General features: G+C 28.6%; 2 protein-coding genes across 3 annotated transcripts in view; one reads left to right on the top strand and one right to left on the bottom strand.

Annotated features, from left to right (window-relative positions):
• Positions 1-5,154: 5,154 nt before the first annotated feature.
• On the top strand, positions 5,155-22,493 carry LOC113556603. The gene is made up of 11 exons (XM_026961655.1): positions 5,155-5,278; positions 17,831-17,893; positions 18,004-18,090; positions 18,858-19,018; positions 19,177-19,282; positions 20,139-20,227; positions 20,343-20,493; positions 21,120-21,188; positions 21,288-21,418; positions 21,514-21,598; positions 22,043-22,493. Exons 1-11 carry the CDS (start codon positions 5,155-5,157, stop codon positions 22,156-22,158), a joined length of 1,182 nt encoding a protein of 393 aa, XP_026817456.1. The 3' UTR covers positions 22,159-22,493.
• Positions 22,494-23,209: 716 nt separating this feature from the next.
• The window catches only part of LOC113557379 (potassium voltage-gated channel protein Shaw-like), a 120,274-nt gene continuing 117,164 nt past the window's right edge, over positions 23,210-26,319 (bottom strand). For both annotated transcript variants that reach the window (XM_026962862.1, XM_026962861.1), the window contains one exon: positions 23,210-25,003. In XM_026962862.1, the coding sequence (XP_026818663.1) occupies positions 24,888-25,003 (116 nt within the window). In that variant the 3' untranslated portion in view covers positions 23,210-24,887. The remainder of the gene's footprint in view (positions 25,004-26,319) is intronic.

Genomic DNA, 26,319 nt, shown 5'->3' with positions numbered 1-26,319 from the left:
TCTTAAATGATAATAAATTAACGTTTTATTGTTCGAGTTAAATCTACCTATATAACAAAAACAAATGACACTATGAGATCCATATTTTTTTTAGGTTAGTATATTAATAAAAATCGGAATGATAATCAAAGAGACGATTCAAAAAAAAATACATAATATTCAATAATAATTAATTCAGACATTATTACTCCGTACTGTTTAATAATATTTATATTTTTATCATGACAAATTATTTAGTGTTATTTACTATTTAATTAAAACAGATAATAATACCTAATTTATTAGTCGCTGCATTCTTGTTATCGTGGATTATCGAAATAAAATTAAAACTATCCGACTTTCGTTGTATTACGTTTTCGAGGCGTTGAGAAAATTATTAATGCTTACGCATATATGTTAGTATATCGGACGCGCCGTGTAAGCGCGATCGCCATCGTTTCCGATGTGGCGTTGTTTGAAATCGAAACCGTTTGATTAATATTAATCAATCGTCTAATAGCGAAGTACGTCACAAAATAGTTCTGCCAAATCTGGTTTACTTTGCTGAACTTAGTACACCGGATTAAATATTAATATCAATGGGCTAGTATTATTTAGACATTAATATCATCATACCCACGATTTATATGTGTCCGTGCAAATATTATAATACTATTACTACATTGTCTTTGAAATATGTTATCATTATCCTAACTAACTAATAACCACTATTTCCTTCGATCCAATACGAAATTTATATAATAAGGGTTTGACATGCTTCTGCGGCGGTACCTGTATATTATACTAACATAGTATTATAACAAGGATACGACACAGGTCATCGTGCACTATACAGTATTATATCATTATTATGTGAGTTTTATAATAATTAGTGTTTCTTCAAGGGTCGTATGACGTTGGCCATGCATTATGCAATTTAATATTGTCGTCCACGATTGTTTTAAAAATAGTATACCTGCACGCAGTACCAAAAGTTCGAGAAAATTCGTTTTTCCTATTTTAAACAATAAATTTCACGATTACGTGATCGTAATATTATACGTGATTTGAGTGTTTTTATTGTACTTGGAAATTGTGTATGCCAAATCCAAATGCCATTACTATTTTATTTTGGTCGTTTTTCTTCCGTGGAAATTAACTATTTTTTGCAATATAGCTGTTCTTTTTTACTTTTCTTGGCTTTTAAAGATATGTGCTATATCCAATAATTTAACAAATAAAATGTACACAATTCAATAATAGATTAAAGTAAATAGAGTAATAAAATCGCATACATTGATGACTAAGCCTTAAATTTCAGTTATAGTCTTATAGATTTTATTAGGACGTAAAAAAATTAATATCACAAACACCAAGTTTTTCAAGATACCTGTTATAAATTAAAAAATAATTTACAATTATTATTATTTTATCTTGTTTATGAATTCTGTGTTAATTTACCAGAATTATTATAAAGCCTTAGTAGTCACTAGTTATTAGCATAGTATATTAGTTAATTAATTTAGTACATTTATTTTAGACTTCAGTGCATAAATAAACGTTTAATATTATATTAAAACGGACTCGCTATGAATAGACTTTTTTCTTTTTAGTTTTCAATACATAACATTAAGAATTTCATATATATATACAGAATGGTTCTTTGATCATTAAACACTTATTAATTCGTCGAGTATTGATTTTTTTCGTTTTTATTTTTCAAAATATTTTGTTTTATGCTCTTCTCAAGCTGTATGACATTTTTAGTTTTTTACCCTTTTATTTAATAGTGAAACTATTATTAACTATTAGATTATTATTGTATATTAGATTAAAACTTAAATTTTAAATCTTAAAATAACTGTACCTTATATACAAAAAGGTAAAATTATATTAATCAAAAATAGAACTACTTAAAGTACCTACATATTTTTAAAATCAATGGAAATGCCTTATCTATTTAATTTATACAAAGATATTATTAAAAACTTAAATTATTTTGTCACAAAAAACATTATATTAAAAAGGTCTAAATATGAATATATATAGGTAATATGTATCGACAAAAAAATAAGTTGTCTGTAATCACCGATTACTATAATGATTATGAGGATTAAGTTAATTTATATGGCGGATAACTAATCGAAAATAAGAATTTAGTAGCTCCACCCATGCACGATACACAAATACACCTCCATATTATTATAATACATACCGTGGGTCTTATTATACCAGTTCACTGTTCACCCAAATAACTTGTTTACTATATTAACAGAAGCGTGTGATATCCAAATACGACTATAGAGTACAGGTACAGTTCATCGACATAGCCTCACCTCGAGTGCCAATCCTCCAGATACACACACACTTCTGATTATTCATATATTTCTGATTTAGATACGTAAATTCGTATTGAATTTGAGTTCAATAACACTCATTTATGTAAAAAATATATTGAATGAAATTAAAATATTTTAATGAAAAAAGCAATACGAAGTTTTGTTATTAACTTTATTATACAATATTATACTATTTAACTTAGTTAAATATTGATTTAACAAAGTTCTTGTGCATTTCTGTTATCAGGGATTTTTTTTTTTTTAACGATCCTTTGAAATTAGAGCTTGAATATTGCGATCTAAATTAATTATAAGTATTTCACTGAATGATTGATTTTTAAATCTTAATGGTCCAATAAATGATCCAATTGTAATTGTTTAGTCAGTTAGACCACACATTTGTCTCCTCTTCTCAGCCAACAACGGGAAATAATATTAATATAGTATTATTACAATTTATATTATTATAATTTGTAATGAACAAATCAATTTGTGTAGGTAGTGTCATTGATTATAAGTATTATTTACATATTATTATTTATAAATAATAATAATATAGGTACCTATATTACGTTTCCATAATTTTTTTCTTATCTCCTGTGCTCTGTCTTCAGCTAATATGTCGACATTAACTTGTGAGTTCGGATACCATTGTTCGGACTCATATTTTAATATTATAGTATATTCTCACTATTCCTAGTCGTCATTTTATTTTTATATTAGTATTAATTAGGGATATAATAAAGTATTCTTCTCCATGCTTGTTATTTTTTAAATTTTTATTTTATGATTTTCAAATTTTAAGTTATCAGTTTAATAATCACCAATTTAATCTTTATAATTTGTTAATTTTAGAATTTAAGAATTTCCAATTGATTATAATCATAAATATTATAATTATATTGTATATTATGACGTTTATTAATCATTTTAAATAATTATATTTTTGATAAGCGGAACGATTAATTTATTGATTTGCATTTATTTGTATTTTTTTTTATATATCTCTTTTTTTTTTTTTAAATATTGAAATAGTAAAAGTGATTTATCTTTAATTTTGGATTATCTCTAGTAATGAATTGGATCTCATTGATAGTTCAAAACTAAAAAAATCATTACGTATTTATTTATCTAATAACAGTTTTTGACAGTCAATTATATATTTTTTTTGTTATTTAAAAATAAATAATGATATTATTTAAAAATAAATAACGATAAAGACTTAAAATATATCCCAAATATTTATATTTCCATTTTATTGACGTAATATAATTTTAGTACTATTTATAGATAATTTATAGCATTTTCTATTTATATATAGTAAAATTAGATCTGTAATAATGTTAACTTAATTTTAAGTTAACATTTTAATATAAAAAAAAATAGTGCATTTGTATTTTTAATATTTTTATACACTTATAAGAACAACTTAGGTAGGATTTTGTATTACATTTTTAAGAATTTTAATCCAGCTAATAATTTTTATTATAGAAAAAAAAACCTAATAACTTTAAAATATGTCATGTCTGTAAGTATCTCAAAAAGAGTTAAAATATATTACCTAACTTAACCAGAAAATTTTTGCAAAATTCTTCGTGCGTAATTATAATTCAAGAATTAATTACAATTAATTACAAGTAATTACAATTCTTAATTTTTTGACTATAAAGTTTATAAAAATATAATGAAAATTTTTGAAGATTTATGGATGTTATATAATCGAATGTCTAATATCGTCCACATTTTAACGTCAATCGTTCATAAAAAATGTAAGTGGTTTCTATTTATTTTTTTAAATCCCAATAAACATTTTTTTTAGAAATCTTGTCTTATACGTTAATGCCTTAACTGTTAAAAAAATACTCAAATATTTAATAGGCATTTGAATATCTGATGTCATCAAAATTTGAACTCAAACATACACAATTGCTAAATTAAGCAGGTATTCATAAGCTATATAATTTGTTAGTCAATGATATCTGTTGCCTAAATTCGGTATAAATTCATTACAAAATAGTAAAGAGGCGAACAATTACATCAATTTTTGAGTAAAAATTTACATTTTTTCACTAATGAATGGAAATATATCAAACTGTTATATAACTATTAAATTAATTAAAACCGCTATCATATTAGTTTTCTTTAACACTTTCTAGTTTCTATTCAAATGGTGTGCGTTTAAGCTTTATTGAAATTGAACCAAAATAATTAAATATTAAATACATTATTTTTATATGCATTTTAGAAAAAATATGTATTATTATAATATTGTCTGATAAGAATTCAAATTCTTATCTTCATCTGTGTATCTAGAATTCTAGATAATATCGTCTAAAAATTAATTTATATTATTTAGGTATTTTTGATTATTTCGGATGACATTAAATTAGCTATAACTAAATATAACATTTTTTTATTATTATTATAAAGTTATGATTATTATTTTATTATTTTTTCGGTGTTTCCTAAATCATGACCATATGACTAATATGAAATGATGACAATAAAAAAAAAAGCGAATGGAAAATACTAATAATGTCGGCGGCTATGGCTACGAGCGATGACGCGGAACCGGTCTTCCCACTGTACATCTGTACGGTACCATAGTCAGTTGCGGCAGAGGTGTCGTTTCAGTTCAGTTGAGGGCAAGTCGTCTACGCGAGCACCTACAATATTGCAATAACCTAACGGTTGTCCTACACAGGAAACGCTACAATTCACAGTCGTCCGAATTGTGCGGACATCCCGGTGCTACGGAAGTAATATTTTATTATAATATAATATCTCGAATGTCGCACAACGGTCGGTGATCGTCCGGTCTTAATCACAGACGACCATGAACCTGGTAACGCCGTCGCCGAAATCGCTGCTGGTACAATTTTCACTGTTGCTGGTCACGCGTGGAGCTCTAGGTTGGCCGTGGCCGTCGTTGGGTGGACCCTCCAGAGCCGTCGGCAGGGGTACGTATACAAACCTGCAGGGACATAATACGCGATTATGAATTATTGATTTTGATACCCCTCTTGAGGGGGACAACTAGAGCACGAATAAAGGGGAAGTTAGTATTTAAGCTAATAAATGATGACGTCCTCGATAATAATCAGAATTCGCAAGTAACTTCCACTTGGTTTTGACATCATATATACAGTCGATACAGTAGGAAGTATGGTTTTCTGAACGCGGCGAGATAACATAACCGAAAATACGAAACTAATAAACACACACACACACACACATTACACAATTATATTAACGTTACACGGTAACATTTTCATAGTTTAAAACTAAATATACTTTGAAAAACAAAAACGGGGTAACTACAATATAAAATCTTTTAATGATATAGATTTACACTCTTGATACTTTTAAAACTCTTGTAATTATAAACTCGTATCGTATAGAAACTTTTCGGATGTATATATTACAGTACACACCATTCATACAATTTTATACGTATCAAAACATTCTAGTTAGTGTACATGTAGAATTTTTTTTAATTCACTAGATCGTTAATATTTTAATTTGGTGTTGTTTTTATTTTTTTATATATAAACGCGAATACTGGATGTATTTTAACCGACCACTAATATCGATCGTGCATAACGCACGTAGCACTACTACAGTGATATTAATCAATAGTTATTATTACAAAAAACGTTAAAATGGCATATGAAATACAATAAATTACGGCGGATCGATTTACTCGTGACATTGCTTAAAAGGCGTCGAAAAGCTTTACGGTGTAGGGACCTTAAGAGATGGCCGGTATTGTACTTAGTACAGCTATTTATTGTTTAGTATTTATTATTATGTCTACTGTTTACCATACGCGCATATTAAATTCGACCGGAATCTTACGTAAAAAGTGGAACACGGTTCTAGTTAAACAGGTCACATCCATGCGCCGCCACCACCGCTAGTGTTCCACATATTATTACCATTATTATTATTAAATAGAGAGCGGCCTCAGCCATGACCGTCGTTGCCGCTGTCCTTTCGTCAGTGACCAAAACGAAACCGGCTACCAGGTTATGTTTTACGGTTAACGGTGTGCGCAAGGCCGATCGTACGGCAGTTGGTCAAGTTCAAGAGCGACGTTTTCCCTCTGGTGAATAAAAATATAAACTAGTTTACTAGATTACCGCTGAGCACAGGTTATAATATACATCATAATACAAGCATAATAATATTTCTATTCACCATAATCTGCATACGTTTCCGTATTCATTTTTTGACCATAAATTTCAAACAATAAATTGTTTATTATACTCTAAGTTTTTGACACAATATTTCAATGTTATATATGCGTATAGGAATTAAACTGTGCTAAATGTTCACTTATACGAGCTATAGACTAAATAATTTTTATGATATCTTAGGATTTAGATATGTATTGAGCCGTAAAACTTTTCTAAAATTTTTCAAAAAATATAAAATATAAAATTTATAAAATTGTATAGGTACCAACGTAGACAATCTTTTCTCGAGTAGACGAGATAGAAAGTCTTAATTGTTTTAGATATATTGAAACGGAGATAAGGCCATTTAAATTGAGCGATGGTGGAAAAAATATAACATGATAAATTATGCGATTTATTAATGTTCATAATTATTTAATTAGGATGGTACATTATTTTATTTAATTTCGTGAGCGATTTGTTAGCAAGGTAAGGTTGGGGAGCAACAACATACACCATATTAATTTAATAAACAATCTCGTCATAATCACGATTACACACTAATAGATATACATACAGAGAATGATGAACTATATATTGATCACTTCAAAAAAGGACATCTTATTGAAACTTTAGTACTAATGAGTAAAAAAAAAACTTGTGCCATAATAATAATTACATAGGTACATATTGCTAATTGATCTTAGAAAATTAGTTTTAATAAAAGTTTTATAAAATATTTAATTTAAATGAAAAAATAAATAATTATAATAGTTAAAATTTAAAACAATATTTACCATATTATAGCAATAGGTAACGTGTTAATCATATTATTTTCAAGCTTATATTGTACATAATTTTATAGAAAACACCCGTTATTTATGTTAAAATCTTGAGTAACACCAAAAATCGGTTTTTGGACCGATAATAAAAATAATAATGTACGCCACAATCTTGCGTGGATATGAGACTATAGTGCCGAAAATAGGAATTATTGTCAACTTATCGTTGTTTCGCAAGTCTATAAAGCCTGGCCTTTAAAGATAATAATATTAAATTGTATTCTATAGATAGATATGCCATCTATAGCATATAGCTGCTGCTGTTAACAAAATTGAGAAACCAAACAGAAAAAAGGGTCGACAAAAACACAGTTTCAGAATTTAAAAATATATACCTACGTATATACTATGTATTTTTTTAGAAATATATAAAACGCAATGGGACGTATAATTTAAATGGACGATTAAACGATATAGCAGCTGCTTTCATAACATGTGGGCATATTTTTATTTTGTATTACAAAAAAAAACTTTTATTGTTATTTTTAAGTTTGATTTATGATGTATGAGTTGAAAATAAATTTCTTCGATATTAGTAATATACAATTAATATGCTACACACCAATACAGCCTTTTACATAATAATATAAATAAATGTCGTTCTAACGAAGTGCACTTCGTTATATTCTACGTTTCATATATTTAATGAGATCTCTACATTTTACCCTTCATCTATGATATAACACAATACACTTAATAAAAGTCTATCTTGAATAAAATATATAATAAATCGTAAATCTATCTCTGATATTATAATATACTATATATAAAACCCGGTTAAAATTTTTAAAAATGTACATTTTTAACTACCTTTGAATTCAATCTTAAGTGTTACATAAAGATTACAGAAAAACAAATAAACTATGTTAGATTTGAAAGATTTTTGTTACTAATTTATACTTAAAATTAGGATAACGAGGTAATATATTAAAAAAAAAATTAACATTAGAAAAATAAAAAGTTATTGAAAAAATAATGTAACTCTAACTAATTTTTTATAAGAAAGTTTTTAAGTAAAAATATGTTAATATTATTATTTATTTAGATACAATAATTTGATAAAATAAATTGTCTTTACTCAATATCTTATACTGAATAAAAATGATCATAGAAATATATTTTATTATTCATTACCTTAGTTCCATCGTTTTCTAAATTATACAAAATGAGAAATAATAAAATATAAGAAACAATTGTAAATGAAAAAATGTGCTCATTTAAGTAAATAAAATTAGTTCGCATATCATAATTATTGATATTTAGTGATAATATAAGAAAACACTAAATAGTAAGTTATAGAATTTAATATAACGTCTTATGTCCTTAAATAATAACAGTTATTTTTAACTTGAAAATAATAATAAAACTATAATCTAATATTGTATGATAGTATCCAGAGAAAATTATTATATTAAACATTTTGCCCTTCTACTGCACAATTATCAATAATTATTACCGTAATTTTATTTTCTAACAATATTAAATTATTGTCCTATGTACTCGGCTGTGCTGAACACATCCCAATTAAAATTAATAATTGAAATTCACAGAATTATAACTGAATTATTTCAGTAGTATTAAACACACTATTGACTTTAGATTGTTCAATAACAACAACTTATACACTCAATATTTCTAATTAGATATATGTGTATACTGACGCAGCGTTACGTTATTTCTGTTCGAACGAGGCATCGATTTTACTGCCGATGATAAATGTCTACCGTTTACATTATAATTTTTAATAATAAATATGAGTTTTGAGATATCATAGTCATTACACTCGTAATAATTTATCATTTCTTGCTGTGTAGGGGTAATATATCTAAACAAGATACACTAACCGTTTCACGTAAGCACTGTTAGATATATTCTTGTAATGCGCGTTCTCGTTTTACCGATTCATAATTCAAATACAGTGATGATTTCATACCGGCAGAGTTGAATTCCTCTCTTTACTTGTTATTTCTCTTTATTTGCGTTTAATGATTCATTTAATGGTTTGTCTAAAGACTCTCTATAGTGTCAATATTAAAAAATTACCTATTATATTGCTTAACTCGAGACTTTCATCAATATTATAGAATTGATTACTCGGCCAACTCGATTTAATTAAATGTTACACATTTTCCGACGTCTTTTATAGATATTCAAGTAGTAGAATCTGTTTTTCAATAATAAAATAAATGGATAAAAATGTTCATTAAAATTTTATGTCAACACTTGATCGCACTATAATTGCAGAGTTCTAGGAAAAATTATTATTATTAGTGTGATAACCAAAATATATTATAATCCGATAAAAATAATTTATAATGTAAGATAAATGATGTATTACTTATTCTCACTAATTTCACGTTTGTCTCTGATTCTGGAAGTCGAATTTATCCGACTACGTTTGCTCCTAAGCTATAGCTGTGTATATTAATAGTTAACAATAAAATATTAGTACAATTAAAAATAATTTGATAAAAAAACGTTATTTAATCATATTATATTATAAATATTTACCTAATTCACATACTTCAATACATAACAAAGAAATACATCATTGTTCATTACAATCCTATCGATTTTCAGTAGCCATTCAATTACATACGAAATGTAAAAATGTATCTGTTAAAAGTAACATGAAGTATGACTAACTTATTAAACTGGCCATTAAAAAAACTGATATTTTTTAATTTTCAATTAAGTATATTAGTATACATTCAAAAATTTTCATTACGAGTTATATTATGAGAGAAATATTATGGGAACTAAATTGTAGGCACATTGCAAAATCTTAGTTTTATTAAGTAACGAACGATTAATATTTCATTGCTATACAGTTGTGACCAAATTACATACTAACGAAGTTAATACCGCAATAATATTTTATTTATTTGATTAGTTTTTTGGGTATCTTTTCAACAAACAAATTATGTGATGATACAGTGTTTTTGACATCTGTAGACATTTATGTAGCCAATATTACATGATTTAAATGTGTTAATTATAATTTCTTGTTTGAATATCGTTATTTTTATTAGAATAAAAAATATTTAGATTGCGTAATACGTAAGTAAGTATTTATATAATGTTATACAATTATAAAATATAATATTATGAACAAAAATCGGTAACTTACAACTAACTTAGGTTCAATAATTATTTCATATAAATAGTTAGTTTCTAAAATACCTAATGTCGATCATAAAATTAAATATATTTCCAAATTTGAATACATAGTAGGTATGTATGACAATATTATCAATGTACCTTAAAAAAGTCATGCCTATACCACTTACCACTTGTATATGAATCGACATAGAACTGTATAACATTATTTATGTATGGCATAATCCGATTACCTTTTAATCGTAACGACATTATGCTATTCAATACATTATTATAGCATGTAATTTCACACAGACATAATATAATATACACAGAGCAAGTGTAAATTCGCTAATAATATTATATTGATCTGTGGGATCTATTAATATCATCTCTTTCTTTGTATAGATTTTTTTTAAATAACCAAATATTATAATATATTATATGGCATTGCGAAATATTTTATATTTTAAATATGCTAATAATATTATATTAGATCAACGGCAGCAAAGGAAACGACGAGGGTCCCTCGTAATTTTAATACGAAAACATTCTTCAGATGTTTTTAAAATTCGTTTAATGCAATTCAAATATAATATACGTTAATATAAAAAAAAAAAAAAAACATAATACAATTGAACGACGTCAAATGATTACTATTTTGTGTTCATTTAAGTATTTTATAATATTATTATATTATTATAAACGGTCATTTAAAGATCAATCAATAGGGTAAAAGTTTTCGACGAGTTATAAACAGAGATGTTCCCAATATTAACAATTTCAATGAAAAAGTTTAGGTTAGGTACTAAAAAAAAAGATCTTCAATAAACCATTATCTCTATTAATTTATAAACTGTGACCTTGATATAATAAGGGAGGAGTAAATAAATATATATATATATAATAATTAATATTATTATACATTTTATAAATCTATATAAATAACAATTATTATTAGATTATTGGATATTTTTTTATATATTGTAATATATACAAAATACAACCATAGTATTTTATTTATCGTTTCGATTTTTCCAGGACGTAAACAAGCATCATATCAATAGAGTTTTTTTTCACATACACAATTGCACGAATAAAAATTAACATAATATTATGTGATTTGATGTTTGTAGGTGTCTCTATAATATCTTTAGATACGAGAAAATGATCAGATACGGATAAGCCCCCGACGTCAAGTCATATAATACCATATTATATAGCGAATACGTGCGCGTTATATTTATAGTGGCATAATACATTCTTCAACAGTATATGCACTCATATATTATATTATATGTAGCGATATTCGTTCAGATTTAGTGGTATGGCAGAAGAGTTTGTGACACATAGCGATTGCCTTTGACTTTTTAAAAAGACTGGTGGTTGTATTGTATCATTGTAGCGTTTCTATTGTAACAGTACCTATAATATACAGTTAGTTTATTAATGTGTTTCCACTTTCCACTCATTATTTCAGACTTTAATTGTTTTATATTATTTTATTTTATTTAAAACCAAATTTTTGAAAAAAAATGTATAACATTAACCTTTTTTTATAGTTTATAATTTTGCTGGTTTTAGTTTATTAAATGAAAACATAATTTTTTAGTTTTATATTCCGAAGCAGTGTATTTTTCGCAGTATTTTAATAGATAAAAATTCTAATCAAAAGTAATATACTTACACTAATCTTCAATACGAACAAACATAATTTAACTTTAGATTCCGATTGAATCTCATTGCAGGTTCTAAAAAACCAGAAAAAATTTAAAAACTATTACGTTTTCCAAATATTTACAAAGTTATATTATATTGAATTTATTAATGAATTTCCATTATACACATATTATATTACAGTGATTTACTCAATTATGAAGTATAATATGTATATACTTTTGCGTAAAATTCTCTCTGTCTATACTTTACATATTATACTCGTATAATAATATTAGTATATTTTTAATCGTATAAAATATGTATACAGCTAAGGATAGGGAATATACAGTCAATTTCTTAATAGCCAACAGGCAATAATAGGCCTATGGACACAATATATAGTAAACAAATATTTGTTCAGGATTTCAAACATGACTAGAATAAATTAAGTATTGATGTATTATATAATCAAAAAGAAAACGTTTAAATCTTTAATCGTATCGGCTGTTATTTTTTTAATTTTAAATAATCCAATTTGAATTAAGTATTCACATATCTTCAATTTTAATACGTCCTTTAGATTTGAATCAATATCGTTATTCTACGAGTACCATTATTTGATAGTATTGACGATATATGTATTATATTAATATTATAAGTACGTCATTTTTAAAACGGTTAAACATACGAACCGCATAAATGATAATATATGACTGCGTGATAATGAGTTAGGTATAAAATTGCATAGGCCGATGACTGAAATTTTTGTTATGGGCGACTATCGATGATTACGCCTCTGCAGTGCAAATTAGTGACCGTATTACCATCGTAAATGTTTTTTATATTACATTGTAATATAACGTGTGTATGAAATATAAGTAGAGAAATAAATGGAAAGTCAAACAATTGTTTTAGATACTTACGTGACGGCCGAAAAAAAAATTGAACCGATGTAAAATAATCTGATGAGCATGACGACAGGCCGTTATTATTTCTGTCAATATTACAACGATCGATCGACGATGGCTTACTGTTTTCGAAACGAGTAGCGTATTCTGCCTATAAGCTATGATATTATAATGTTTAATCAATATATTTAGGATGATACATCACGTTTGCAGCTCAAAATTAAGGACATTAGCATGTTTCTTTTTGTTGGCTTTTTAGATTTATCGTTGTAAATAAGCTATACGCTTATGGATTACAATAAAAGTGCTTAAAATGCATATATTTAGATATATTTTTAATTTTAAGGGCATATGAATTTCCATTTCATATTTGAATATTTAGTGATCAATACTTTTTTAGTATTAATTCTATCTACAACTCTATAAATGAAAGAATAAGATCATTGATTTAAAATGCTAATGTTATGACATAAATTCATGAAAAACATGATATTTTAAATGATATGTCTTGCATTGGATTCCATATTAAGTGGTATATTATAAATTGTTTGTAGATGCAAATAGTAGAAAATACAGTTTGGAAAATAATTCTCTATAATTTTTATTGAAAAAACCCGAATGTTAAAAAAATATTATACCTAATAATAATAGTCATAAATCCGTGCAGATTTAGTATAAGTTTGTAAAGTATTAACATTGTAGTCTTATAAATTATAATAGTAACTTGACGGGGAGAGGGAGGCGATTGGGACAATAACCTGTCGCTGTACTGAAAAGCACAGATGCGGACACGACAATATTATCGAAAACACTTATGCGTATACACACCACACAATAATATGCGTACCAACTATACGGCATACCAATCGGATATTATAAACACGTTGTTTTGTAAGAAAGATCTTTTGTCCGTAAAGAGCTATAGTTTGGTATAGCCGTCATGTTGTAATACACTCTGGCGAATCTGAAAGAAAAATTGAGTTATTAACACGCAAAAAGCCCGTCGCCAAATATTAATAATAACCATCTATCACGTTGACAGTCTCCGGGCAATTAGCTGTATAAATTCGGTTGCGGGACGGTTGTAAAGTTTTCGCTATACACGCGTATAAGTGTATAACACAAACTAGTTCGAAAGTCGTTGTACTAAAAAAAAAAAAAATAATTTACGATTACAATTGATCGGTTTGCAGGTGCGATTATTGATATTGGGTAATTACTTTTTACAATCAAGTCAAATAATTAATATTTTCTCTACATATACTTATTGATTTATTAAACATCGAGAATTAAATAATACGTATTGTTTGTTATCGATTTACTTATGTAGAACTTCACGTTCAGCTCAACTTAGCTTGCGGGCAACTTCTGTTGATTGATTTTATTGACTAGCCTATCTTCGAAGCAATATATTACGCTATCTGTACTTAGAAATATTTTGATGTGTTTCATAGAACGCGTGCACTGCCATGAATTATAGAATTAAAAAAATAAAAATAAAAATGCAAAGAACGCCTAACGTACTCGATATAAAACCATTTAAAAACGCGCCTTGTTTAAATTAACGATGATGGATGGATGGGAAATGGTAAATTTCTCGACGACTAAAATATTTAGCACGGACACTTAATATAATTAATACGGCGACGACCTTTTTATTATATATTACTTGTCAGTATAATTTTTTAAATGTAAATCCCTTTTCGGTTTTTAATTTCCGGAAAACCCGAATTTTCGAGAGTTTTTCCCTTTTCCAAATATATTATATATGTATATATACGCACGTCAAACAGTTATTATTATTATCATCGCGTTATAACGTTTTCGATAAATTAACTTTTAAAATATTTAACGTATCACTCACAACTACCAACATAATATATATATATATATATATATATATATATGATGGTGGTGGATGTAGTTGTGGTAGTTGTTATTATTACTTTTTGTGCGCAAAAATCGTTCCTTGAAATATTCATCTTACCGGTGACGATAAATATTCAACGAGAGTACGTTTTAAAAAACAATAAAGTATTCATTTTTCTTGTTACATAAAAATACATATTATTACATTCATCTTGTGTAGTAAAGTCTACAGAGACGTTTCACGGTAGAAAAAAAATAAATTTATTAGTCAGTCAAAAATCGTAATAAACATGCTAACAAATTTACCCATATTATTATTGTCACAGAGCTATTTTTATTTTTGCATTTCACGTGGGCTTACCGTATTGGCACTTCGTGTATGAATGGCTTCGTGAGAAATTCTGACACGCCCATTGATTTATCTATTTCGTGAAACCTATATGGATAGAGTTGTGTATCTAGAAAATTTCAAGTACAAAAACGCACAAATACTCATACTCGCTCACACATATAACAAGAAAAGAAATAAAAAACCTGCATTGGGAATCGGTTATGTAAAATAATACCAAAAAACTAAAAATCAAGATATCTGACTGAATTTTAAAGAAAGGTGGCGATCGCTAAATTATGTATTGATTCATTGTTATATTATAACAATAAATTATGTAAAATAAACAAATTGGGAGTTGTCCACTAATGTTAATTATTCTGTTTCACTTTGGACTGACTAAACGCATTATGCTTTAGAATTCGAACCACATTTTCATACCATGGTGTTTTATTACAGTTTATTTATGTATATTTATTATATTTGATAAATGTATGGAATTGCTGTTTTACATGGATACAACCACCGTTTTTAGTGTGTGAACAAAATAAAGTGAATAAGGATTTATTTTTTAAATTAAAATATTGAATTCGAATAAAACAACGTATTAGATAGGCAATACATTAAATACATTAAATTAAAATTTTAAAATAAATTTAAATTAATATACAATTTAAATTAAAAAACTAGGCATAACGAATGTTAGTATATTGTTAATAAAAAAGAAATTAAAAATTACAAAAAGATAACTTAAACGGATTCTTATGTCTATAATATTATTATTATACATGTAATCCGTCTGCTAGCGAACATGATTGTGGGCCCAGAGTATAATATCACCTCCCACATGGTTTTCAGGAGACTGATTGCATTTTTTCGACGGTGACGGTATTATAATAATATATTAGAGTAGTAATAATAAATAATAATGATAAAAAAAAAAATCGATTCGTGTAAATTACATTAACGTAGATACGCGCGTGAACACGCGGTGATCGATAAGTGGCAATTTACACGTTTTGACATGCTATACTATATATATATATATATATGGCGTTTTAATATCGTTCGTAGATCATCATAATAATGTAATGTGGTCGTCCCAGCCACATATATAATATAAAGCAGCACGTGTGGTACACTATTGTGGTATTGCATTGTGATGCGGACGATCACTGGAAATTCACGTCGAAGTAATCAGGGAGGAAAAAATCCGCACGTAACGCAAGCCCATCCTTGCCGTATTATATTATAGAATTGTGTTATAGGGGTCACGGTGACGTTTAAAGCGATTATAGTTAGATTCCGGTCCTGGCACAAATATTTCATCCACCGTCGGTGTTTGACGGAAAGTGTACAAAATAAAAATAAATATCGTCTTTTGAAACGTACCTAAACAGGCTAAACATTCTAATACACCCATATATTGTTGAAATAACACCAGTAAAATTGTTAATATGGTATCAATGTATTAGCATGCCAAATTACAATGCAAGCAATTTAACTTATGCCTTAGCCTAGTGATTTTAAAACTGAAAATCGCGCGTCTCAACTATTTAATAATCAATATATGCAATTATTGTCATACCGGTTTAAAAGCGGTTCAAATCGAATTAAATTTTTTTTTTTTTAAATTCATCATAATATTAACAATTTGTTATCATCAATTACTTAACTACTCTTGGTAAATTCAAAATACGTCTTTAAATCAAAATATTGTCTTATTGACTATCAAAGACCACATAACAACAACTGACTTAACGACTAATCTTAAAACCACACAAGCTATTTATAGCTCTGTGGTAAGTAGGTAATTTTAGAAAACAGCAAAACAATTAATAGTCTTGTATATATTATATATTATTATGTTATTAATAAAAATGAATAATAATGCTTAAAGAGGTGTGACCAATAGAGATTTTACCAAAATTTGTCCTTTGTGTATTAGACAAGATAATTACTACTCATCACAAAAATAGTATAAATTAAGTATATAATATATATATATATATATAATAATAATAGGTTATAAAAAATGTTTATAATATATAATGTATAGTTTCAAAAATTTCGGTGGTTTTGAGGGTGACACCACGACAGTTGATGATCGTCGTACAATGTGTGTCGGGATAATGACCGCTCCTAACTCGCGTGGTATAATTTATAGTGTTATAAAATGATGTAATGACTATACATATTTCTTGCGCGACACACGTACGTATTATATTATTTATTATAATGACACGTGACGTATAAAAAGGTGTATTCGTTTCGACGAAAGAAAAAAATTAGTAAAAAATAACAGAATTCTGAAAAACGCGTCTTTGTAGGTATAATAGCGCTGAGCGTCCGCATTGGACGTCACGTAATCTAATTACCTCGTCAGATTGTCACGTGAGTAAATCGTTCGCTTATCGTGATAATGATAATATCATAGTAAAATGTACATGGCAAGTTAGCGATCGAAGCACTGGTCCGCTGTTGCCATCGCGTTTCTCCCACACCATGACTTTGGGCGTGCGCTCGGATTTTATTTTGCGTTTATGCACATAATATAATATAATGTGATATATATATATACACGATAAGTGCTCGTGATTAATCATGTTTTGGAATTTGTTGTTGGCAGTGTTGAATTTCTTCCCGGTGCCGGTGACCGAAGAGTGCCTGTCCGACGATTCGCGGAGAACGGGTAAAGTTTATTTTATGACCACAATGTCGTCTATCGCGGTATTGTCATAATATTTTTACGAACCACAAGAGTTTTTTTTAATTAAAATTATTATTCTTACATGATTCTAGGCCTGTGTTTGAACACGTATGAGTGCAGAATACAAAACGGAGAGTCTCACGGTCCTTGCGCTCTGGGTTTCGGAGTGTGTTGTGTCTGTAAGTATAATGTGCACACATTTTATAATAAATGATATGCCTATTTTTATGCATAATATTATTATCATAATAATGTCATACGGTCATATTTTATTTTTACGCCGTTATGCATAAGCGTAATGAAATAATATTTTTTTGTGGACGAGTAGCTAAAACTTTAATTAAAGCCATATTTTTATTTTATTTTTTGTCAAGTTACACCTATGTCTATCACTGATATAAAAGGTCAGTTTTTCACGAATTAGGATAGTTTTTATGTATTTTCCCTTACTCAACAGTGGCTTACCTAAAGGAAAGTGACATCATGAATAATAGCGGATGTGCTAATAATATAGCTATATTTATTGTGATATTAAATTAACATAATATTATATGCGTTATGCATAGCAAATAATATATATAATTGAGTAAGGTTTACGTATATAAATGTTATATTTAAATATATCATATTTTAACGTTTTTCTTCAGTCAGTGCCCGTGAATCTATAAATTATGATTTTGATATTTTTATGATACAAAATATAGATTTATATAATATATATATATATATAAATATAGTTTATCAAAAACAAATAATACGATACAGTAAAAAATGGGAGTTGTCATATTTTACACCTTTTCCCAAATAAAAACACACCCATTATATATGCCACCGATGTGCTCTGCAACTGAACTGTCATTCATCACCATGATATATTATGTTGATTGTTTTAATAATATGAGTATGCTATATACGATAACCATATATCATGCCTGGTTTGCCGCAGTCACGTCGTCTTGCAACGCAGAGGTAGCCAACAACGTCACGTACTTCGTCAATCCGAATTTCCCGGGATTGTTGAACGACGTGGGCGAATGCTCGTTGCGCGTCAAGAAGATATCCAAAGACATAAGCCAGATACGCTTGGACTTTGTCAACTTCAATCTAGTGAGTGGTTTGTAACGACCCCGGTCTTCGGACCCACCCCGTTTCGTTCGAAACGATGACACCTTACACCTATATATATATGTAGTACAATTCATTATGTTTGATGATTGGACCGATTTCGACTCTCGTTCCTCCTAATATGTATCGATCGATTTTAGGCGCAGCCCAACCGGAAAACGGGAGTGTGCGAGACGGACACGTTCGTCGTCACCGGTGGAGCGTCCAACGACCTGAGGATTTGCGGTCTCAACAGCGGTCAACACGGTGAGTGGTTCAAAGCGCGGCGGACGACTCGCATTCGTGTCAAATCCGGGTTCACTATATACCTACACGCGCCGGCTTCATAACAATAATTTTACAGCACGGTCACGAGCGTCCGAAGTATTAAATTGGCGCATTTGTAGCTTATCGCGATATGATATTATTATTATGATGCCTACCATGTGTTACCACACGAAGCGATGTGGTTTAAACCACCCGAACGTCGTGGTGCACATACCGCGAGTCGTACGGTCCGTGTGCACGAGCGCACTGTAAAGGGTGACGATTGGAAACGCGCGCGGTATGGTGGGTTGGTGGCAGCCAACGGGACGCGTTGGCGCAAATAACATAACGAATGTAAGTGCGTTCGCGTTACACCGGAATAATGACAGTCGTGATAATCGCGTGCGCATACTATAATACGCGGCCGGTGGGTACGCGATGCGTGCGAGCTCGAGGGGAAATGGCCAAAGTGAGAGGGGAGGGTATGCCACGGTGGATGGGCGGGAGAGTGGCACGAAATGCTAAATTTAACATTAATACATTATATTATGTTGGTAATATATATATATAATATACAAAGTGGTGGTTAGGATCTCATTATAATTATAACAATATTCTAAGAAATTTTGGGACTGCTTTAGTAAATAATTACCACCATAAATAACGTAGATACGCGTGTTCTGAAAGGTCGTTCATTATTTTGCGCGAGATCGATTTTTGGTAGCTCCTGTTCCTCCTTCGGGTTTTTTTCATTTACTCACGCGTCGCGGTATTTGAGTTCATATACCTTAAACATGTTACGATACCTCTTTCAAAAACGGACTAACACAATCATTTTATTGTTGTCATCTCGCAGTATACTACGATATGGACGACGCGAAAGACTATATAACGATCGACATCAGACTAACCAAAGGCAACTACAACCGGATGTGGGAGATTAAAGTGAGTGTACGACTTACTGTTTACCTTCACTGCAACAGTCGTCCGAATAACGTTAATTGTTGCGTGTAAAATGTATAAACCGATGAATCATAGGTACATTATTTTTATAATATAGATCACCCAGATCGAGTTCGCTCAGCGTGCGCCGGCCGGTTGCCTTCAATATTTTCACGAAGTTGCCGGCACAGTGCAGACGATGAACTTCGCGGTCAATGGCCGACATTTGGCCGACCAAGACTACGTGATTTGCATACGACAAGAACACGGTAAGTACCACCACATAATTAGTGACGTCGTAGACATTGTAGTAGTGTTATTCGAATTGCAGACCTTAGGATGTTTATTTCTAAGTAATTCATAAACATAACATAAAATCAAGTTCGATCAATTTTTTTAAACTAACTTATGTAAGTCATTAATATAATATAACATATAATTTTATTATACATAGCTATTACCGTTGCCTCAATAGTTGGTACTACTTAAAATATTTAAAACAAACTAGATATTTACATAATAATAAATACTAAGTTTTAACATATTTTTAATTTATTAATTATTACTCTTGATTAACCCTTTTAAGAGAATAAAAATTGTTCCTTTTAGTTTTTAGGTTATATTTTTTATTTATTTTTATTTAATCCTATATTATTATGTATTGGGTTCTAATAATTGAATGATGTTGGTAAGTGAACTAAAATTTGAACTGGCGAACAATGTACAATCGTCGCCTTCAGTATAAGTGAACTATAGGAGCGAAAGTATACCTCCATATGCCCTTTTCCCCATCTATTACCTATACCATTGACTTCTGAAGTTCCCATAATATTAATAATCATTATTATTTTATCGATGAACCATTTAGCTATTTAACAATGTTTTGGTGTTATAGGTATGTGTTCGATCGCGTACGAGCCGTGTGACGAGAACTCATTTAAAATAGGACCACCGATATTTTCCGGTAAGTTGAACGAGCGTTAATATATAACCATATTAGGTATATTGAATAATCATAAAACGAAGATCGAAAATGTTTATTATTTTTATCATCGGCGTATAGACACGGGGATCGAGGGTTCAGGAGACGAAGGTGATAGTGATCCAAGCGGGAACCCGGTGGTGTCCATGGACGTATTTCGGGAGTGCAGCGACCGTGTTATGATGCCTTGTGATTCCGAAGAGTTCATAACGGTTGGTCTCCTTCACTATAATTGCAATATTTAAGCTAGATAATTTATTTTTAAACTCGTGCATTTTGTTTGTGTCGTTTATTTTATATTGCTCAGCCTCAGGGAGGACCTGGAATATGCGATCTGCTCCACTGCGGGAACAATTTCTGCACAGATAAGGAAACGCCTTGCCGGATCGAGAGTGAGTTTATTATAATATTACTCAATTATAGTAAATTATATAAAACGATGTGTATGGCATGTAATATATTGTACGAGTTCATATTTTTAACTTGAGACATTATAATATATAATTTCCCTCCGTCAAATATCGTGTGAAATACTTTTAAATTATTTAAAGCGGTAGTCGTTTTGCTTATTGTTAAACAACAGATAGTAATTTATGTTCCGCATTCTTAAGCTCAAGTATAATAGTAATATTGATAAGTATGTGTAAACATTTGATCCACCAGACATTTAAAATATATTTTACATGCGAAATTTTTACAGGCGGTGTTAACTGTTAAGAAAATTCACTCTGTTTACTATAATATAATCATACATACTCTAACCTAACCTAACTTACTCGTTGTAACGATTAAGTCGACAACCGACCTGTTTGTAATTAACTTTCTTTTTTTCGCAGGTAGCACTACGCCATTCGTGATGCGAGTGCAATTCGGACCAGGCAACAGGGAAGAAAACCCAGAAGACAACTTGGGAATGTGCATCAGATACGAACAACAGCAGTGTTCGTCGTAAATTTGTTTTTGTTTAGTTTCGCACTTTGCAGACAACGACACAAGGTGTCGCCGACCGTGTGACAAGACGGTGATAACGAACACATTTGGCGACATCGTGTGCGCCTCACCGAAGTCAACGCCACCAAAGATTACACTTCAAGCTTAATACTGATACTTACTATTGTATTTTTACTTTTTATACTTAAATAAATATTATACCCTTTTGTAGATTCTATAATATTATTAACCACTATACGACACGATATGGATCTTGAATAAGTTAATGTGGTTATGTGAGTGTGTTTGTTAAGTGATAATCAAAAAAAAAAAAAAAATAATAAAAATACACAGCCAGAGATTGAACGACAATGATGTAATAAAACTTTATAAAGAAATAACATAAAAACAACCTTAAAAATCACAACCAGGGAACGTAAAATGAATGTCAAAACATAATAATATTATAACAACTTATACAATTAACATAAAGAAAAAAAAATACATAAGGAAAAAAGTATTCGTGGACAGAAACAGAATTTAACTATAAAACATAATAATTTGATTATAAATAGATAATAGAATTATCGTATAATAACATGTTCATGTTTAATGATAATAATAAATTTAGTTCTAAACGAGTATAAAATGTTTTTAAATACAATATTTAAGTGTAACGTTTAATACATAATATAATATAATTTTTTCATAAACATTTTAAGAACGACATTATTATATATATATATATATAATATATAAATGAGAATATGAATTTGTATTGTTTATCGAAGCAAATTATTATTTTTGTCTAATTATTTTTGGTGCATTCAAAAAATGATCGTAGATAATACTGCTACGTATAAATAATCTACTAGAGTAATTATTATATACATAAAAAAAATTTAATAAATTATATAAGTATAATATATATATAAATAATCGTCAATGTTTTTTTTTTGTTTTTTTTGTTTTTTTTTTTTGTTTTGCCGAATAATATTTATAATAATAATAATAATAATAATAATAATGTGTTGTAACGTAGTTGTTGAATAGAAACAAAATAATTCTGTGCAACACATTTTATATATAATATAATATAGTCTATTATTTATTTTATATTTTATTATTATTTTTTAAAAGTGAGCAAATTTTTCTCTGTAAAACCGTACAAATCCCGCAATAAGGATTTTCAATCAACAAAAAAAAAAATCTATTATTATTATTATTGGTTTGTTCAGCTGTTTCGTATTCAACGACACGCATAATAATAATATTATACATTATACACATAATATTTTTAGTAGGTACATACGTATATTATAATATTCACTTGGGTACAGAGGTTCACACCACCGCTGACGATGGCCAATATATTATATAAGTCCGTTTCAACTATAATCAGACACGCTTGCCATGAATATTTAGCTATCTAATATCACAATATATAAATACATGTACGAGGTGAATTTTTGTAACGCAAGACACTGTGAAAAATAGTTTATGATTAAAAGTAGGTTATATTATATTATTAACATTTATTTATTAACGTATTTTTTTTATGATCTTGTCATTTTTATTTCATATACCGGAGAAGAATATAATTCTTTTGACAGAGAATACATTTTTAATATGTATACATACAACATTACAGTTACCTATACTTGGATCGATATTGTTTATTGTTTATACAGTTTAGATATTAATTTATAAACTAGTGCAAGATTGCCGAGGGATATCCACTAAATTTAAAAAAAGTACAAAAACTAACGAATCTATAAATACATAAGTTTATACAATATTATCTAACAATAATATGTACGAGTATGTATAATGTTTATGTGTGGGTGAGATAAAAAAATTAAATTTTTTGTATGAATTTAGTTTTTGTTTCAAACGTATATTAATTCCATAACTGGCATGGTTACTTAAAACCATTTATATAAGGTTAATACTGTGACGTTTTATGGGTGTCTCGCGTTAAAAATAAAATGAAAAATTACCCCGTAATCCGTATGTATTATAATATTATATACAGCCAAATGACCATGGTTTCTGGGAGTGACGACAATTTGTTTATCTCGATAATATAAATTAATTTTAACAATAAGAGGAAACCGTTAACAAAAATGAAATGTTGCGTAAAAAAAAAAATAATAAATATTTACACCACGTGTTACTCGATGCGAATACAATAGCGACGAGAGGCTGTATTATAATATTATTATTCTAACGATGACGATGAGAGGGGCGCAAGTACAATATTACACTAATTAGTGGCTGCCGCCCGTATAGGTACCTTCGAACGTTGTGGATCTTTGGTCGGAATTTAATGCATACACATTACTTGGTCGTGTTTTGGTCGTTTTTTTGTGTGTGTGTGTGCAGTTTAATAGTATTAAAAGATAAATTTGTACATCATTATAGGACTGGAGTCTCTCTAAGGTTAATAATAATAATAATAATAATAATAATAATGATAATAATAATAACAATAATAATATTATGACACTATATTTTAAATAAATATACCTACTGCCGTCGAATAGTAATAATAATAATACTCGGAATACAAATTATATTATATAATACATCATTATAATATCGTAACGGGAGTGTATATTGTTTTATCGAGAAAAAACTTTCTCGAAGAAACTTAAAAACAAAAAAAAAATAATAAACGATTTTGATCCTTGATTTCCACTCGTATTTTAGAATAAACGTTCCACTACCGCGGTAATCCGCCGTAGCCATTCACGTCTTTGTGGCCGACTGTTTCCTCGGTCCGCCGACGCCACCAACGCCAGTGGACATCACTGGTTCAGCTTTAACTCCCACGCCGTTCGGGTTCAACGTCATAGCGACACCAACTGCATTCGGAAGATAATGAAAAAAAAAAAAAACAAACAACACGTATATCAATAAAACTGTGTTGTTTTGTATAGATAAATTCGTTAAAGGTACGTATATATTAATCGCACATATTATCATCATCAATACGATGATTGATTTGGAGTTCAGATGCTGTAGCTATATATAAAACTAATAAAAGCATTTCAAAATAAAGCGAAAATTCTATGTAAACTGATAAAAGCACTTTATAGGGCATGGTGTGGCGTAGTGGACACATCAGTTTGTTGTCTGACGGGACTTATAGTAACACACACTCCATGTCCTACAAAACCATAGTCGTCGAGATAAAAATATTTTCTAGTTAAATAATATCTAGTATCCATAATAGTATCTAGCTAAAATATCTCCTAACATAAAAAAGCACTTAAAAATAATTCAAAAATGCACTACAAACCTAGGAAGCACTACAAATGCTAAAAATATACAATATTAATTTATCTTTAAAAGCCTATAAAAAACATCTTCATTATTTTACGTACATATTATGCTTTTATTTTTTTGATCTTATTTATTATGTTACTGTGTGATAGCAACTTCGATGACTATTACAGATAATAGTTATTTTTTAAAAGTCATGAATTACTAAAATTATTATTCTAAAAATAAAACATTTTTACTTAATTTGTGGTTTGACTTATAGAAAAATTAAATATATTTTAATGTATAAAATACATTTAGTGAAAGAAATAATGAGATCAATTGTAAAACTTAAACCATTGTATGGTTTTATATTGTACAAATAATACATAAATGCAATTATTATCAAATGATAATATTGAAATACATATTAATTACATAATATGTAAACAAACCTCGTTAAAACATGTTTTTCGATCAACTATTGTATTTATGAAAATTTCAAAAATATTTTTATTATTGTGAACTTGACTAAATTTTCTTTTTAAGTATTTTGAATTTTGTATTTTAAAGCGAAATATTTATCTGAAAATAATCTAACACATGATATTAAGAATAAAGGGTTTCTATTGATAAAATACAAAAACAATAATTAAAAAACTTAAAATATTATTACTACGATAAAAAATAGCAAAATTTAATAAAATACAATTCACATTACAGAAACTATACGATTTAACAATGGTTCATGGTTGAGGACGATTGTATATACCATTCATATGGCTATATCAACTATAGATAATATGTATCTCTAAATTCGATGTCCATTGGTGTCCATTGGTAACAATTACGGTGTTGAACAAAAAAATATATGATATTATAATAATATTATTGGCCATAATTATCATAGTAAACG

This window comes from Rhopalosiphum maidis, chromosome 4 (assembly GCF_003676215.2).
Source record: "Rhopalosiphum maidis isolate BTI-1 chromosome 4, ASM367621v3, whole genome shotgun sequence".
Lineage (NCBI taxonomy): Eukaryota > Metazoa > Arthropoda > Insecta > Hemiptera > Aphididae > Rhopalosiphum > Rhopalosiphum maidis.
Note: the sequence above shows the minus strand (reverse complement) of the source record. Positions and strands in the feature narration are given on the sequence as shown.